The following is an 18985-nucleotide window of genomic DNA, read 5'->3' as shown; positions in this document are numbered from 1 at the left end:
CAATTCAGGTCAATACGCAATGTACCACAATACGCAATTCAGGTCAATACGCAATGCACCACAATACGCAATACTGCACAATACGCGCGCAGCATCGCGATAAGCACCACAATACGCCATAACCAATGTATTACAATAAACCATACAGCATGCAATCCACTACAGTCAGCAATGCACCAATATTTGCAGGGCACCACAATAAGCAATTTAGCACAATACGTAATATATAGAAATGCAAGGCCACAACAGGCAAAATGCCAAACGAGATGGCTGAAAAAAAATTCCCCCAGATAAATTCACATAGGAACAATACAAAACCTTTCGTTGTAACGAAGTGATTTCTCCGGTCTCTTGGAGTTCGTTATAACGGGATTCGACTGTATGACATCGGAGAAATCACTTCGTTACAACGAAAGGTTTTGTATTGTTCCTATGTTAATTTATCGGGAGGAATTAGAGAAATGTTCGTTATAAAAAGAGATTTTCGCGATAACGGTATTCGTTAGAACGGGATTCGACTGTATTTCTGAATACTGGAACCCAATTAAAAAAATGCAATTACAAAAACTATAAACAATATATATATATATATACACATGATAAAATATTATACCATGGCCATAAAATGTATTTATGTACACCACAATACGCAACAAACACTGCATTACAATAAGCAATACAGAACAATATGCAATGAACCACCATCGGAAATACACAAAAAAATAAGCAATGCACCACTATATGCAGTGCACCACAACAATCAGTAAGAACTGCATTACAATGAGCAATGCAGCTCAATAAGCAATGCATCACAATGCGCAATAAATAAGCGCTTCATTACAACAAGCAATACAGCACGCGATGCAGTATAAATACGCAACGCACCGCAATGAGCAGCAAAACAACACAATAAGTGCCAAATATTTTGTCAAATTCTACTTGTACAATAATTAATATATCGGCTCCGACGTTCCAGAATCACAAATGCGTAATGTCCTTGCAAAAAAAAAAAAAAAAGAACTTGGGAAATGACGTTTGAATGTTTTCTATGGAATTTATTTTCCTAAAAATGCTTTGTAACGTGTGTTTCGATAGGGATACACATTCGCGTTTCAGACACAACTGAGATGGCAAAACAAGGTATTCTAACAGCTGATAAGGAAAAAAAAAGTAAATTTGTACATTCGTGCTTTTGGCATGCGGCGGACGATATCATGTTAGTACATTTACAGGGAGAGTCACCCGATTTCAAAATTGTATATTTCTTAAAAATTGAAAACACAGAATAGAATGATAAGTAATATGTGAATATACGTGGGGAAACGTGTCTACGTTTTATGAACAATTTTTGTTAATGTCCGATTTCAAGTGTATCATTTTGAAATCGGATGATTCTTTCTCAATCACCCTGCATACGAAAATCAAGGACCATACACCTCGCTACATCTCTATCTTGCATAAGGGACCGTAAAGCCCTCGTTCACATGTGCAAATATTGCGGTAGCATTGGGAGTTCTAGCACTCGCTTGACTTTTTTATGGGAAATAGAGAAGCGGGTTTAAAACCCGCTTTCTATATTTCGCATGCGAACGGGGTACATAAAAAAAACAAAGGAAATATTCGTATGATATTAAAATTCTTTTTAATGTCTTTGCAGGTCGATATCACCTAATTAAAATCGAAACAAGCGTTCCGAAAAGTGCTTTCGGGACAGCACATTCATTGGCAAAAAAATCGGAATGTTCTATGTAAGGGGTCACCGAAAAATATTTCGGTCAAAAAGGGGTTTGTGTTTCAAAAAGTTTACGCACCACTATACTAGACAAGCATAATGAGGCTTTTTGGATCACGTGATATTTCCTCTTTTTTTTATGGACATACAAGGTAACCAATATGTGGCAACTTCCTGTGCGATTTATGAAAGAAACAAATCTAAATTAAAGAAACATAGAAATGAATCGTTTTTTCTTCTTTTTAATGGGAAATAATCAAATAATCAAAAACGCCTCATACTTGAATCACTGAGCTATAAGTAAAAACCTTCCTTATAGCTTAGTGACTTGAATTAACAAAAAATACGGGACGTAGGACGTATGGTTGATGTATTTATCAAGCACAATATGTGCTATTCGGCTGAATTTGTATCCCATTCGATTATCCCACTTACCGTACAGAAATCTGGAAACAGTCCATTATCACGCACGCACCTGTTTTGATTTTCAATGCACGTGTGCCGGTACCCGGTACATGACTGTTAATGGTATGTTTAGTTAGAAATTTTCGCTTGATTTCACCGATGTACAGGGGGACACAACAATTTCGATGTTATCGTTATGAATAATTATCAAGATTATCACAATTATTAACGATAGCGACGATAATCACCACAGACGTAGTCACTTGGGATGAGTGCACTAACCCCTAGTGCTTCAAGGAAAAGAAATAAACAAACAAACAGAGAAAAGATTTGAAGAACCGGTCCTTCAATTCGTGCGAGACTACACAGGTGCGACCTTGGGAGTTTGGTCCAAGGCCATGAGCAATTTAAAAACGGGGAGGGAGGGGTTGATAAGACTCGCACACCCATGATTAAACTGAATTGGGCGCCCCCTCTCGAATCTTATCTTTCCCCCTAAGATAACTTAGTTTTAAACTTACTATTATATATACCAATAGGAAGTGCTCATTTCTCTTATTGGTACTCAGTGTTCAGGAGTGACTAAATTGAGTTATTTCTATAGGTTGTAAGTTTTTCAAATTTTTAATCAATTTTTTAAAATTTTTTTACGTTCCCGTTACTGAATAGGAACAGTTGTAAATACCCATTTGAGTGATGTTTTATTGCAGTGAGACTGAAATGTAATCAATGCAGTATTCAACAGGCCATTGGTCCTTTATTCGTACGATTGCATATGCCTTTTTTTTTTTGGCGCAAATGATTCTGTACCTCATCATGTCCTGCTGTTGTGTAATAATACCCACTTGCCCTCTTGAATGCACTTGTATGTTGCCGCAACATGCTCTTCTGTATTTGTACCATTTGCTATTGTTTTTGCACCAAATTTTTCTGTACCGTGTTACATCTTCCCTTCGTATTATGATAATAATACTGCGCTCTCAAATATATTGAACTTGGCTGCAACAGTCTGTTATGAAATGGTCCGCTGCATGCAGAGAAAGGCTTCAGAGGTGCCTTAGGGTTTGGGTCCCACACATTGTATAGATTTTTTTTTCTACATCATTTAGAACTGGTGCATATGTTAATTTTGAGTGTTTTAAATAATTCCTGTACTGCATGTACACAAATAATCTCTGGTGCTGCCCTGTTCAACAGTCATCAATTTACGATCTGTGTGGTGTGCAGCAGTGTTGGCTACAATGCTGTCAAATGTGTTGCAAACGTCAAGTGCTGTCTGCAACATGTGGCAAATGCATGAGTCTTTATGATCAACCATCTCAACTATGTTCAAGCCAAACATTTTAATGAGATGGTTTATCATTGTATCAGCCTGACTAACATTAATGATGAATAAATTATGTCCTTCTCCTTGTTTTGCATCGCATGTTTATAGAAAGGAACCACCTCTATACAGCAAAACCCGTTCATTTTTTGGATTTTTTTGCACCCAATGCATCATGTCTGTCATATTCTGTATTTTGTATTGTCTCTTTGCCTTCTTGATGCCTGCAGTGTCTCTCTTGTACTGTGATATCCACTGCAGGGTTTAAGCTAGATAAAAAATTCATTTATCAAAAAAGTGGAAATCGGGGGCGGGGGGGGGGAGCTTTTACAAAATGCTACAATGTTAATGATTGATTGTTGGATGTGTCTACTTATTAAACTGACTGGTTCTGTCGACTCATTTCATAACTCCTGTACACATTCTTTGCATGGGCGGAGGAAGGGGGGGCGCATTGTTTCCCCCCCCCCCCAGCATCAAAGGTGAAGTCAACTGATCTAATGCATATATGTATAGTTGAATCGACATCATCATCATCTTGCCCCCCCCAGACTTCCAAGTCTATCGCGCCTATGATTCTTTGCAAAAGTAACTTTTACTTCTTTCGCATTCTAAGATTTTCTTTTGCATTTTGCAAAAAATGCAACCGTGGCTTAAACCCTGATCCACTGGTCTCCGTTGAATATTTTCTATTCTGATGTAACATATGCAACACTTCACTATAAATGACATGCATATGTATACAGAGAGAGCCTACAGGAGTGAAAATAAAAAGAGGCACAAAGCCCACCTAACAGAAAAGAGGCCAAGAGCCGAATAATCAGACTAAGACTCGTGATGGGGACAACACCCATGCAGCCTAGCCGGGAGGTCCTGCACCTTGAAGCTGAATGCTTTGACTTGCTTTGCAACGAGCCCTCAGCTGACTGAAAATGTTCTGCATAAAAAAAATCTATAGCGTTTTGCATGCAAAAGAGTTCTTTTCCATCTTTTAAGATTTTTCCCGCGATTATGCTTCAGCAGCATTGATTGTTCTGCGATATACATAATTTTTTTTTTTTTAAGTTCTGCTTTGGGGGCCCTGCATGTGAATGGAAGGATAGAATAGCACCAGGCTGAATGAATACTAAACCCATGCAGCCAGGCCAGGTGGCCCTGTATGTGGGCCGACGCTGGATGCAGACAGATTGGTAAACAATGGACTCTGAACACTCGTGATCACTCGAACTGGATTCCAGTACACAATTCATGCTGACCCTTTGACATATGACCCCTTGCGGGGGGGGGGGGGGGAGAGAAATATTTATGTTTATTCGGTCACAATTAGTTTTAGGTTCACAACACATATGCACATTCCAACAAGTACCAATTCATCAGAAATTCCGTGGAGGGATCTATATAGACGAGGTGCATGTGTGTTTTAGTACAAGTAGTAACTGATCGTAGTAGTAACTGAGTATCCCATGACCTACATTGCAGGTTTCAGAATATTCTGCTTCGGGGCTTTAGAGAACTGAAATATAATATTAACGAGTTGTAAATTTTTGGCATATCTTCATATTTTCTCTGATATAATTTTCTGTTTCTTCACCAGTCCTAACGGAGTGTTTTTTCCCCCCCAGATCATATCGGCTTCAGAGAAATAAAAGAAAATCATGTCTGGTTCTCTTATCTTGAGTGATGGCTCCATCTACCATGGTACAGTATTTGGAGCTGCCAAACCAGTGGCTGGAGAAATTGGTTAGTATTTATATTTTTGATGAAACATTGCATTTATTTTTTGATAACATTGAACATTTTTTAGTTTACCATCAATGTTCTCTCTGATTTGCATGTATCTTCATAATATCACTCGCAACTGCAAGACTGTAATTATAAGCTATATAATATTAATCAGATGTAGAATTTATGGTTTTGCCGCCTGTGGGCCGCATAAATTTTGCTGTTCTTCCATTATAATCAAATTTTATTAACCAACTCATTTCTCAAAATAGCCCCCCTATAGGCCAGGGGTTCTCAAACTGTACACCGCCAACCTTTGTCAGTGGTGCCATAGAAACGCAGCCCTGACAAAGGTTCTTTGAAGAGATTCTTTGTTAGACTTGCGTTGGGGAGCCACAGATAAGTGTTGATTAAGTAAAGGGAGCAGTGGGTGAAAAAAGTTTGAGACCCTGTGTCCTAGGCTATAACTGGCTTAGTTCCCCGCCCCGTAGCTATGCCTCTGTCTCTGACTTACGCTTTTTATCATTCACATGCTTGCACACTTTCTTAGTCACTTCCATGCTCACACAATTTTGGTAACTCCCATGCGTAAGCACTCTCTAGGTTAGCCTTTTAGTCAACTCTATGTTCACATACCAAGGTTTAAGCTGGATAAAAAATTCCTTTCGCAAAAAAGCGAAAATGAGGGGAAAAGCTTTAGCAAAATGCTACAATAACAATGCTAAGGGGCCATTCAAGTATTACATCAGCAGATTTTTAGCCATTTTTGACCCCTCCACCCCTTGTAGGCAAAATTTCGTCAGCAGCTTAGAATATTTCATACCTTCAAAAAGGGTGGTTGATGATGTCAGCAACCTTCAAACCCCTCCCCCCTTGTCATCCAAAAGTCCGCAAATCCAAAATCCCCTCCCCCCTATGCTGACGTAATACTTGAATGACCCCTAATGTTATGATTGATGGTTGGATGTCTACTCGCGCAGGTACACATTTTTGTGAAAGTGGCGGCTACTTTTTTCACATTCTGCGATTTTCTTTCGCATTTTTCGCAAAATGCAACCGTAGCTTAAACCCTGTCACATACTCTATATATCATAGTGGACCTTGATAATAACCTTCATGGTGGAAGACAAGCATCTTACACTGCACCACTTGGGCACTCCATAGCATATTCTAACATATTGTTTATTGACTTGGTCACTCACATGCTTGTGAACTCTTTGGGTCACTCTTATAGTCATTTACTGACCTCGTCTTTTGCTTGCAAGGTGATTCATTTGTTCAATCATATCCTTGCCCATGCTCTAGGTCAGGGATTCTCAAATTGTGCAGAGTGGCCTTCTGGTACACTGCCATCTTTGTCAAAGCCGCCACTTCATAGCCACATTTTTCCGAGTGATTTTTTTTGTTAAACTGTTTTGGGGAGTCACGGATAAGCATTGATTAGGGGAAAGGGGCATCATTTATGAAAAAGTTTGAGAACCCCTGCTCTAGGTCACCTTTTTGGTCACTCTTGCATGCACAATATACTTTTGTTCACTTACATGTTTGCAAACTCTCCAGGTCACTCACTGACCTAGTTTCTCACTCTCTAGGCAAAAGTGGAATTTGTAATTTTACTGCCTGCATGCTATCCAAATCCTGCTTTCCTTTTATCATTCTATCAATCTTCAAGTTTAAGGCCGCTCACTTCTCTTGCCAACACGCTGAAATAGTCATGATTGTGATTCCCCCCTTTAAAGTATTCAATTAGAAGTTAACATGTTCCTACATTCTTTCCCATGATAGGAAGTCTCCCAATGTATTCATTTTATTTATATCGGATATAAATTGCTTTCATCCATTAACAACATTGACACCAATATATGAAATCATTCACATGGCATAAAGTCGTCAAGCCATAACATGTTATGTTTTTCATAACATCTCTGGCATCAGAAAGCATTTTTCATTTAAAACATTTTCCTGCTTAAAACGTTTTTCCATGCATTTTTTTTTTGAAAAACATAAGTGGGATCTACTGTGAAAACCTGATAACGGTAAAACTTGTTTTATCTGATTAAAGATTTTGTTTTTTATTCCTAGTGTTCCAAACTGGTATGGTCGGTTACCCAGAGTCCCTTACTGATCCCTCATACCATGCTCAGATACTCGTTCTCACGTATCCTCTGATTGGTAATTATGGCATCGCTGGTCCAGAGACAGATGAGCATGGACTCCCCAAATGGTTTGAATCACACAAAGTATGGGCTACGGGACTGGTGGTAGCTGAAGTCAGCGAGTTCTATAGCCATTGGAATGCAGTAGAGTCACTGTCGGATTGGCTGAAGAAGAACGATGTGCCTGGCATTTCAGGTCAGTATAACGAGTAATTTTTTTCTGTTTTATCTTTCAGAAAAATTAAAAGCTTCAAGGTATCACAGGTGCTAATGCTTCCTATTGTTTGGCCTTATTAAAATCCTCTGATCAGAAACTAGATTCTTCCAATTTTTCATCTCTTCATAGAAAAAATCCATAAAAAACTGCAAATTATGCTTCTCTTGAATTAAAAAGCTTTAAGGGGCGCGGAAGCGCAGTCAATAAGATACTCACCTAAAGTACCAAAGGATGTTTAGAGGTTTCGCGAGTTCGATACCCGGTTCATCCTTGTCAGAAAACTTTCCTGACACGGGGGGTACAACAAAAAATGGCGACTTGAACGCAGCAAAAAATTGCTACCGCAGGGAGTTCGCCCATCGAGGGGTTAGTGCATCAACCTCTCTATGAGTATAAAAAACAAGCCTGCCGTTCGGAATCGGCAATAAATTGTAGGTCCCGGGGGGGGGGTCTAATTAGCCCTCGTGTGCAGAAAATGACCGTGGTGCGACAAAAATGATCAAAGATCAAAAATCTTTAAAGCAAGGATGTTCAACATTTAGGAGAGTGCGGGCACTTCATTGATTTGAAAATGTGCTGTAGGTTACTTAATTAAGTGATCTGGAGCACCGCCTCAGATTACTTGAATGATCTCTGGATGGGGTAATCATACAGCAAATAACGTTTTTATTTTCATATTCATCAAATAAAAATGTTTAATTCTTTTCAGAGATCCCTAGAAAATGAAACATATTCCAAAATGAGTCATATCTGGGGTTGTTCCATTGACATTAAAAGGGAAGTTTGTCAGCATTATTGTGCATGGGAATCGGTTGGACACCATTGGCATCAAAACCTAAGGACGGAGAATATATGACCCCTCCCCCCAATAATTAATACATACAGCGCAACCTTTCTCTTTGTGCGCATGGGCTCTAGTCATACAGGATGACTTACAACTTTCAGCCTCCCAATGTTTTCATCATGTTGGTGCTTCTGATAGACATGATGCTTATGTATATTATACCCAAGGGGGTCGTTATAACTGTGCTTGTGCATAATCCCATTTTATCGGGAGGGAGGAGAATTAAGAAATTTTAAATAAGGAAAATGCTATTTCTGTGGAATAAAATTGAAATCACAAAAATGTATTTTGTGTCTAACAAGTACCAAATTTGTTGTGGTTTTGATTCTGATATTTCTTTAGGTATTGACACGAGACATTTGACGAAGACCATCAGGCAAAGTAAAAAAGGGATTTTAGGAAAGGTAAGTCCTAGGTGTGGGAGGAAAAACAGATGGTTGTTTCATCGGCTAAAAATGTTTTGGCAGTGAAACTATTTTTGTATATTTTATAAAAATCATATTTTCCATCATATAGGCCTGGCCTTAAAAGTAGTGTATTCTAACATTTTGCTGGATTGCTTTCAGCATGAATTCGTCGTGAGGATAAGTTAGTTAGCTCAGGCCGTATCTTAACCCTCTCAGCGACAGTATCGAGATACATAGCCTAACTTGATGCCTTGTATTTTGGCATTTACGCTTTTCTTAAAACTTTCTTATTTTGTCAATGACAAGCCCAGTTATCTATGCAGTTTGTTCACTAACAGGTTTTCCCATCCTGCTAACCTGTCAGAACATCTGCAAGTGGGCAGAGTCAGATTTTGTTCAAAGTTCGATAACAGAAATTAAAGAGATAGTGGTTTTTCACCTTCTTTTAAAGTTAGTATAAGAATATCCATACACTATAGGAAAAGTCAGAGTATTTCTCTTCCTTAGTTGTTTATTATTATCAGAGTTGGGGGTGGGGGAGAGCAGTATCATTGCACAAAATTGGAAACTATTATTCTTAAAAAAGTGGGACATTTTATATAGGTCTTAGTGATTTCCACTCTGGTAGTTATTTAATGCGGATCAGTGGAATTTTATAAACTGCTTAGGGAAAAAGTTGACATTCATGCTTAGCCAGATTTTTATCAATTTTTATCAACACTTATAATTTTGTGGGTCAAGGCAGAGTTGAATGACACCTCACATTCCTCTCATAGGCATTCTATTGAATACAGATCTGCAAATGATAGGTGCCCATCCAAATGATGATCAGCGTTCTTTCAGCCAATATTTCAGAGTTCAAGTTCGATTAAGACATGAACATATCATCTTGAAATGCAAACACATAAGAACCTCAAAACTAATGTGATTTTTTCGATATAGTTTTTCTACTGTGATCCATCTATTACATTGGTAAATTAAGTTGGTGATCACGTGCTGAAATGCTCAATTGAATTGATTTTGTCACTGTTGTTCAGTATTGGTGATCCTAAATCAGCCAAATAGAAACAGCCCCTGACCTCAACACTTCTTTCTAAGACAGTAAAATATACAGAGACATTATTTTTGGTGACACTGTGAGTGTTGTTTAAATGATAAATGTTTTTTTTTATTCCTTAACTAACTTCATATTATTAACTCTCTCTCTAGATTGTCATAGACTCTGTTCCTAGAGAGTTGCAGTTTGTTGATCCGAATTTGAGAAATTTGGTTGCTGAAGTATCGACAAAGGTATGCTTTTGAACATTTACTTATTTGAAGAACAATGATTGTCAGAATGAAATTTGAACAACCATCCTGGATTACTTGTATCTCAGTGTCAATCATGACGTTAATGTAAATAAGGTTAGCAGATTTTCTCAAACCACAAAGTTTATATCATTACGGTTGACTATAATTTTTCTGTACTTCCATCTTTTGACATTTTGGACATCGCCTCTAATTATATAGGCTGGAAACTTGTCAACATGGTGTAGGCAACTATACAAAGGATTGACATCAACCAAAAATTCTTTCTCACAAAGTAATAAAATTTCATTTGAATATTGTTACAAAACTTCCGTAAATAGTACAAATTTCCCCTCTAAATAATTTATATAGCATTTGTGCAATGTGAAACCAATGATTAGGGTCAAAATATATATTTTTCTGTGAATTGTAGCAAGTTGGCGACAAACTTGATGAGTTTGGTGACAACGATGCTTTGATGCCGTCATGACATGGGAATGTTTATACAGAACTAACAGGAGGGATGAGGATTTTACTCAACGTGTCGAAAAAATTCCCCATGTAAATAAAAGGGCACCAAGAAGAAAATGAAGCAAAAAGAGAACTTTCCTACTTCCCTCTATATTAGCATATTGTATTGCTGTATTTATTTGAGTCACTGCTTGAATTCGTGTAATTTTATTGCTCCGTAAATAAATCTGTGACGTCCTGCATTTTACCTTTGTGCCTTTACTCATTTTGAGAAGTTGAAAAGGCATTATCAATAGTTTTATTGAAATTTGCATATTAAATTCTTTATCTTACGGCATTATTCTGCTAATGCGATAAAGTATGATTGTTGACTATATTATTCTTTTTGATGTTAATTATTACTTCTTGGTGATTGTAGGCTCCAAGGCTTTTGAACAGCGACGCCAGTGTGAAAATTCTGGTAATTGACTGTGGCTTGAAGAACAATCAGCTAAGGTGCCTGATCAAAAGAGACACATCTGTTTATGTAGTTCCTTGGGACCATTCACTGGATTTAGAAAGTGAGCATGACTGAAAAAACAGTATACATTTAACAAAGCAGGGGAGACATACATAGGTGCCAATGCTTCTGATTCGCATGGAAGCCTTTTGATTTTTTAGCCTTATTAAACTCTTCCAGTTGGAAGCCACTAACATCTGGATTTTTTGCATCTTTATAGAAAAGTCCCTAAAAATCCTCATATTCTGCTTAGCAATGAAGAATCCCCTAAAAAAATACCTCAGTCCTTGCAATCTTAGGCTGAGGCTGACCATGTTTCCTCGACTCAAGTATGGGAAATTAGGATTTCAAAAATTGGAAATCTCCGATTGTTGCCAAATATGATGTCAAAAATATATGAGTTGCCAATCATTCCTAAAAACGACAATGGCAAGAAATACTACTGCAAATCAATGTGGATTATAATGAATTCTACAAAAAATAAAGACGAAATATATTAGATAAATATTCATATTTTATAATCTTAATTATCATAGAATTCATAATTTGCAAAATAATTTCAATCCTTGATTTTAATGGGAAAAAAATGAAAATTCAAGTGGGTTTCGTTGAAAATTGATGAAAAACAGGACATTCTAAAAAGTCAGAACTGCCTGAATTAAGGAAAATACAGGAATTTCCTACTAAAACAGGTTATATGGTCACCCTATATGAGGTCCATAAAAAAATCTCGTGTTTTCCGCCTTTTATTTGTATGACATTTTTTTATTGGCAGCGAAATATCACATCACATGACAGACTACAGATTTTTTAAGTCCAGGAATTGGCATATATACATATAACATGAGTACTGTTTGCTTGAAAATAAATTGTTATATGAATGTGTCTGAAAAAAAATCAAGATGGAATTTCATTTCAAATACATTTGTTTTATAGGCACGCATTTGTTACACAGTCACTTACCCATGGAAACATTCGCATTCTGCAAGTTATAGAATTCTCATTTTTACACGTGTTTTATTTTGCAGACTATGATGGCCTCTTCATTAGCAACGGGCCAGGAAACCCAGAAATGTGCTCCAAAACAATAGAAAACTTAAGGAAGTTATTATCTGCACCAAAACCCAAGCCTATTTTTGGTATATGTCTTGGACATCAGTTGCTGTCTATTGCTGCTGGCGCAAAAACTTATAAAATGGAGTAAGTACGTTACTGATTTAGTAGAAAGACACTACCATAGATGCCAGTGCTTCCGATTTACCCAGAAGCCTTCAGACTTTTCAGCCTTATTAAAATCTTCTGTTTGGAAACCAGATTCGTATGATTTTTCATATCTTCGCAGATCTTTGAAAATGTAAGCTTCATTGAAAATACAGAGAAAACAGGAAAGTTTCATAGGGAAAAAAATTTTGATTGACGAAAAATGTGGAAGCATTATGGGGGAAAAAAGATTGCATGGTCGTGTTATATATATAGTGAAAAAAAACTCCCTTATTTTCCCCCTTTTATTTGCATGACGTTTTATGTGATCTCAAAAAATCCCCAATTTTCCCTTTTATTTGCATGACATGTTTTCTTTGGTGTGAAATATTTCATCACATGATAAACTACAGATTTTTCAAGTCAGTCTTTTAAATAGCACCTACAGATTACATTTTGGGTCATGGAAATAAACAGCATGTACAATTACTGGTATGCTTAAAATATGGATTAAAAACTGTTCCCTTCCGAGTGTAGGAAACTAAAAAGGGATCTGGAAATGTGCTGCAGGCTGTTTAAGGGATCTGGAACTGTGTCTCAAATCACTTGTGATCTGTAAATCTGCTGTGGGTTGCACAAGTGATCTTGAAATGTGCCACGAACCACTTGAGTGATGCGGAACTGCACTGCAGGTCACTTAACACGTTCACTGCTAATGAGGCTATGGTGACGTCGTGAAAGACTTGTACTGAATGAACGCCAGGGGCTCTGCTACCGGACTTATCCCATTGCCGAGATCTCTTCCAGCCCAGCTTCATGGCAGAGTCTGGGACAAAGTGAGTGCACCTAACAATCTGAATGGGTAGCTAGTGTTGTGTTTGATATTTCAGTGCTGCCATCTATACTTCAAATTGCGAGTGAAGTGTAATGATTGAATATTTGTAATGTTGTAGGCCTGTTGCTCTCTGTGGCGAGACTTTTTAACGGGGAGATCGGCTCGCATTCGCGCCTTAAGTTGGAAACCACAGAAAACCAACTTCAGCCGACCACCACTGTGGCGCCGGTGGGGTTCAAACCCGGATCCTCGCTATGCGAGTCGGTCACTATGACCACTCGACCACCACAGCGGCTGAAAGACTTGTACTAGGGGGCTCAAAATTAGTTTTGATCTTGAAAAAAAAAATGCACCCCACGGACTTGACAAGCAATTTAGGCCCAGCAGTGAACGTGTTAAGTGATCTGGTAATTAGTCACTCAGTTCATTTTTACAAAATTAGGTTTAAGGTTAGGGGCCACATCAGATGACTCTGAGTGCCACATTTTGCGTGCGGGCTATTGGTTTATCATTTAGAATAAATATTCATCAAGAATAAAACTAAGGGTCTTCCATGAAATTCTGTGTATTTTAATCATAAGGTACTTTTTTATGTAATGAGAAATATATGTTAATGTTATTGCTGCTTTTTACTGTATCACTGCAATTGATGTATAAAAAAATCAAATTGAGGTCTTTTTCAGTTTTTTGACGTAATCCATGATTTTTTAAATTTAGGTATGGAAATAGGGGCCACAACCAACCCTGTGTGTTACTGGACACAAAGCTCTGCTGCATAACATCACAGAATCATGGCTTTGCTGTTGATACTGAAACTCTCCCGAACGGATGGAAGCCCTTATTTACTAATGCGAATGATCACACGAATGAAGGAATTGTTCATGCTCATCTGCCATTCTTCAGGTGATTATTTTCTAAATATCTATTTTTTTAATGTACTATTGATACCTTTCACTATATTAAGTCTACCTGAGAGAATAACTTGTCTGTAAATGAAGAATGATTAAGAAAAAGTTGGTCATGTTTGCTTTTCGTGACTGCAGTTGCCAAAACAAGGTTTTGCATTTTTTGCAATGAGCCCTCAGCTGACTGGGAATGTTCTGTGTAAGAAAATGTTCTGCTGTAAAAATCCCTATAATAATGTTTTTTACACTTTTCATAAATCTCTTTCAGATTGTTTTGCGATGTATGTCACAAATTTCGGCATATTCTGCTTTGGAAACTGCAGCTTTGATCTTAAAAATGTATTAATTGACATCTGTTTATATCCACCTTTTATTGACACTAAAGATTCTAGCAAGTCACTGTGAGTCTTAAGTCAATACCATATTAGAAACAAAATATTTTTTTTCTGAATTGCTACTGTCATTCAGAGTGTAGCAGAATTATGAACTAAATTGCTACAAAACATGTCTACACAACCAAGCAACCCACACATCCACTCATCTTCACAGCCAAACTAGTGCAATCCATGCTCAATATCCCCAAAGCAGAATGTTTAGTACTGTTCTGCGACGAGCCCTCGGCCGACTGGAAACGTTCTGCGGTAAAAGTCCCCATACATATAATAGTGTTTTTTGCACTTTTTCTTAAAATTCTTCCAAATTGTTCTGCAACGTATGTCACAGATTTCGGCACATTCTGCTTTGGGGCTCAATATTGTGTCAGTGCTTACAACCAACTACAAGGATCAAAAGCTATATTCATTCTTAGACTCATGCCTTTACTGCCTTGAACTAATAAAATATTCATTGAAGAATGAAATAACCCTCAAAAAAGCAATTATGTTTTTAAAATGCATATTTTCTATTTCTTAGTGCATATTCATTCGCAAAACAAAAACAAAAAATTCTCATTCTAATAATGTCTAAATGTTTTTTATTCAGAAGTTTTTGATTACCTGTAGCTGCCCAGTAATTGGAAAAAAAATTGTCTAAAGAGAAATGAAGTATAATATGAATATCAATGTCATAGATGGAGAAATAATGTCGAAAGTAACCAATTCTTCACATGATTTAAAATTTGACTAAAACAATCAAGTACCGGTGTTCAGACATGCCTCAATGTAGCCAAAATTTGCTGAGAGTTGAATCAGCTATACTACAGCTCATCGCATTCATAATATTATTCTTCTAAATACCAAATTTTCTATGCTTACATAATTATTATATCTAAATTTTGATGACATTAGTGTAATGCTGGTTTTAAAATTGGCTAAAATGTGAGATTTGTTGGGAAGTAAGGGTGGATTTGCTACTCTCTAGTAGTGGTGCTCATTACCATTCATTATTTTCATGTACAGTAATTGGTTTGTCTTAAATTAATTTAAAAAAAAGTTGCATAAAATTTTATATAGTAGAACCTTGATTATCCAGGCTAATAGTGTGGAAAGGTGAACACAGATAAACTGCTGGGAGTAAAGAAAAAGATTTAAAATAGTAAAATTGGAAAAAGTAAGTGTTTATGTATTTTAACCTGTTTAACATGATTATCCACTTTATACATTTGTATCTGTGCAAAAAAATCTAATAAAAAATTACCGCATTGAAGGATAGCCACACTACTTATACACTGGGTTTCATTGATGGCAGAAATGTAGTAGAACCTCGATTATTTGAGCTAGTTTTCGGGAAGGTGATCATGGATAACCAGAAAACATGGTTACTTTTTTCCTGTCAGCCATTCTGCATGCTTATAAAATGTGATATGAGAATGACAAACAAGAAATAGCGCTGGTCCAGCCAATAAACCAGGCATTCACGTGGCCGCATTCAAAGTTACACCATTCGTGTCTTTTAACTTTCAGATGCAAAAAAGCAATATATTTTGACTAATTTGCCGGCATTTCCTGTAACTGGCGGTAAATCTTCAAATGCTGATCACCCATGGGAGTTTAGCTCTGACGACAAAGAGTGTGATAGAAGGGGTGATTCGGTAAAAGAAATGACAAAATCCAGCAGTTCTAAGAAATAGAAATATTTGTTTCCATCACAGGCCTTCACAAAATCTTGCATAACCAATGAAGAAAAAACCAACAACACCACAAAGAACTATAAATAAAATTGAAATTTTCATAGCATGGTTAATCCACTTCCCGGTTAATCAATGCCTGGATAATCAAAGTTCTACTGTACTACAACTAATGATAAGAAATAAGATAGTTTTTTAAGTCAGACAGTTACAAATATCTTTAGTAATTCACTAAAAATACTCTTCTCTCTAAATTTTGTTTGCATTCATAATCACGTAAGTATATCACACTTCATAATCATGTTGGCATATCACATAGGCATGTTATACTTCATAATCAAGTAAGCTGCAGCTTATGTGATTATGAATATAATGCACATATACATTCATATACGGGCTCTATTCATTTTATTTAAACTTAATTATATCCATTGATTAATAAACTTTATTGCCAACAATGAGTCATCCTCAGTGATGACATGTCTTCAATACTAATGAACTTAATTTCGAAAATAGAGTGTCTACATTAGCGATGCATAGTTGCTAACTATGTTTCATAAAGGGGATTTTTATCTGCCCAAACAAGTTAACATAAAAATAGGTTTTTCATTAAGGAGAACCAATTGATGGATTTAGATTGAATAGGGATGCTTTTGAATTCTCTGCTGTCCATTGATTTGATTTGACATTTAGGATATGATTCCTTTGATTTAAGCCTTTAATTCTTCAGATGTCAGAATAATTCAAGTCTAATAAAAAAGGCTATATATAGTCTAATAAAATTCAAGGCTATTTATATCTGAACTCACTTTAGACAAGAGTATGACTAACGTAAGACAGTGTGAAGTGGCTTTTTAATGCTCGCTTCTGATTTGAGTATTATAGTTACTGTGAATGGGGGGAATGGTAGGGGGTAATTGGAATTGATACTTTTAGAACTGCACTTCACTTTTGGTCCATGATTTAATCTCCAAGATTTTTCTGTCCTTCTGTTGATGGTGAATCTTGCTTATAAGTAGTGCACACATGAAACAGTTTCATAATAGAAATCATAAGGCGCAAAATTTAACATCATTGTTGTTATCGAGAGAACAATTGATATGATATTGTATTACATGAAATTTTATTGAGTGATATTTTGAACATTTGCATTGTTTTTTATTTATTTTATAAAGCTTATTTGTAATTCTATTTTGTTTCCCAGTGTACAATTCCATCCAGAGCACTGCGCTGGTCCTCAAGATCTTGAGTTTCTTTTCGATATATTCATTGATGCTGTAATAGATTGCAAAAATAGTTCATTTAGGTTTGTTTTTTGACCATTCATGTCTGTTTCCTTTAGTTTTGTTTATAAACTAAGTGCTCATACATTTGCTCATTAATGTTATTGGGAAGGACGAAATTCAATTAAAATATATTTCCCTTCAAAAAGGGATTATTATTTTTTTTTCTTTCAACCACTATTTAATGTTCACTGCTTCTCTTTAATATTAGGATACCCATGGAAGATCGCATTAGGAAGCGTTTTGGACTGGATAAAGTTGGAAGCTATGATGATAAGTTCCATAAGCCCACCAAAGTTCTAATTCTTGGATCAGGTGGATTGTCCATTGGTCAGGCTGGTGAATTTGATTATTCTGGTTCTCAGGTGAATGAATTCTCTATTGATATATTTTTTTTTCAAAATCAAATGTTTTTCTTTATGCTGATAAATTAATAATTTCTGTGAATTTCTTGTTTCAGGCAATCAAAGCTCTCAAAGAGGAATCTATCAAAACTCTCTTGATCAATCCCAATATTGCCACTGTGCAGACGTCACCCGGATTAGCTGATAAAGTGTATTTTCTGCCGATAACTGCAGATTATGTAACAGAGGTATTCACTGTTTATATGTGTTTTTTAACTTTTGTTTTTTTTCCCATTTTAACAAGTGAGTTTGCAAGAGTTGTTTGGTTTTTGTTAGAGTATGTTTTTTCCTCGTTTTTTAAATATGCTTTTCGGAAGATGCTAAAAACTTGTAAAAAATATTTGCATTCAACAAACTTTCACTAATTTTAATTGCCAAGTTTAATACAATTACTGTATTGCACTGTTGTATATTTCACAACAAAACTATAAATACAGTCAAATCTCTATCTCGAAACTTACAGGATCGAAAAAAAATGAGATAGGGAGTTTTTGAGAAATATAGTTTTTTTTTAGTAAGAAAGGAAAACCATGCCAAAATGGTTCAAAATTTGACTGATAAAACAAAAAATACATTACTTTATTTTACTATATACTAATGAAATTTAAATTTATTGGTTAAGTTACAGAATTAGTGTTTAATCACATTATTATTCAAATGCACTAAAATGTTTAAATTTTTGTTTCCGTTATATTCAATCTTATGTACATACTTTATTTAAAATAATCCATAAGCTTAGATTGATGCATACTTTTTGTTCTTTCACCATTTCATCTATACTAGCAAGAGCTGCATATATTTCGGACCCTATCTTCTCAGTTTGCTCCAGAAAATGGTGCAGTGTTCTTACAGCATATGCTCAGCATTTTTCACACTTATTTTTTTTCTAATTTCTCTGAAGCATATTCTGCTGCATTTCTGTCACTCACATTCAGCAATAATTTTGGTATCGGTCAAGGTGCTGCAGGTTCGCAATGAACTGTCCATTTCTACAAAATCTGAAAATGAAATTAGAAGCTTCAAATGTTTTTTAGTAATTCCTCAATTTTCTGGAATTTCATCATTTGAATCAACCACCAGATCTTATCCTTCATAGCTGAAATGACTGGTTCCAAACCAGCAGCCAAATCTGCACTGAGTCTTTCAATCATTAGGCACTTTCAATGGCTTTGCCCTCAGCTTTCTTGAAAAAATTTTGAATTGTCTGTTGGCTGACTTTTTTGCTATGC

At 36.2% G+C, this 18985-nt stretch overlaps 1 protein-coding gene across 4 annotated transcripts in view; it reads left to right on the top strand.

Annotated features, from left to right (window-relative positions):
• The first annotated feature begins 2192 nt into the window (after positions 1–2192).
• Positions 2193–18985, top strand: part of r (carbamoyl-phosphate synthetase 2, aspartate transcarbamylase, and dihydroorotase rudimentary) — a 64411-nt gene continuing 47618 nt past the window's right edge. For 2 of the 4 annotated variants that reach the window (XM_089234879.1, XM_089234876.1), the window contains exons 1-11: positions 2193–2260; positions 5084–5201; positions 7266–7535; positions 8743–8804; positions 10017–10097; positions 10984–11125; positions 12093–12264; positions 13817–14002; positions 17274–17375; positions 17564–17717; positions 17813–17944. In XM_089234879.1, coding sequence (XP_089091005.1) covers positions 5117–5201; positions 7266–7535; positions 8743–8804; positions 10017–10097; positions 10984–11125; positions 12093–12264; positions 13817–14002; positions 17274–17375; positions 17564–17717; positions 17813–17944 — 1386 coding nt within the window. In that variant the 5' untranslated portion in view covers positions 2193–2260; positions 5084–5116. Of the gene's footprint in view, positions 2261–2621; positions 2745–5083; positions 5202–7265; positions 7536–8742; positions 8805–10016; positions 10098–10983; positions 11126–12092; positions 12265–13816; positions 14003–17273; positions 17376–17563; positions 17718–17812; positions 17945–18985 lie in introns of those variants that run through there. The other 2 variants (XM_089234878.1, XM_089234877.1) reach the window with 2 other exon arrangements.

The sequence above is a fragment of the Pholcus phalangioides genome, unplaced genomic scaffold (assembly GCF_987345545.1).
Source record: "Pholcus phalangioides strain wild (caught in Gottingen) unplaced genomic scaffold, Ppha-v1.0 ptg000008l_1, whole genome shotgun sequence".
NCBI lineage: Eukaryota > Metazoa > Arthropoda > Arachnida > Araneae > Pholcidae > Pholcus > Pholcus phalangioides.
Note: the sequence above shows the minus strand (reverse complement) of the source record. Positions and strands in the feature narration are given on the sequence as shown.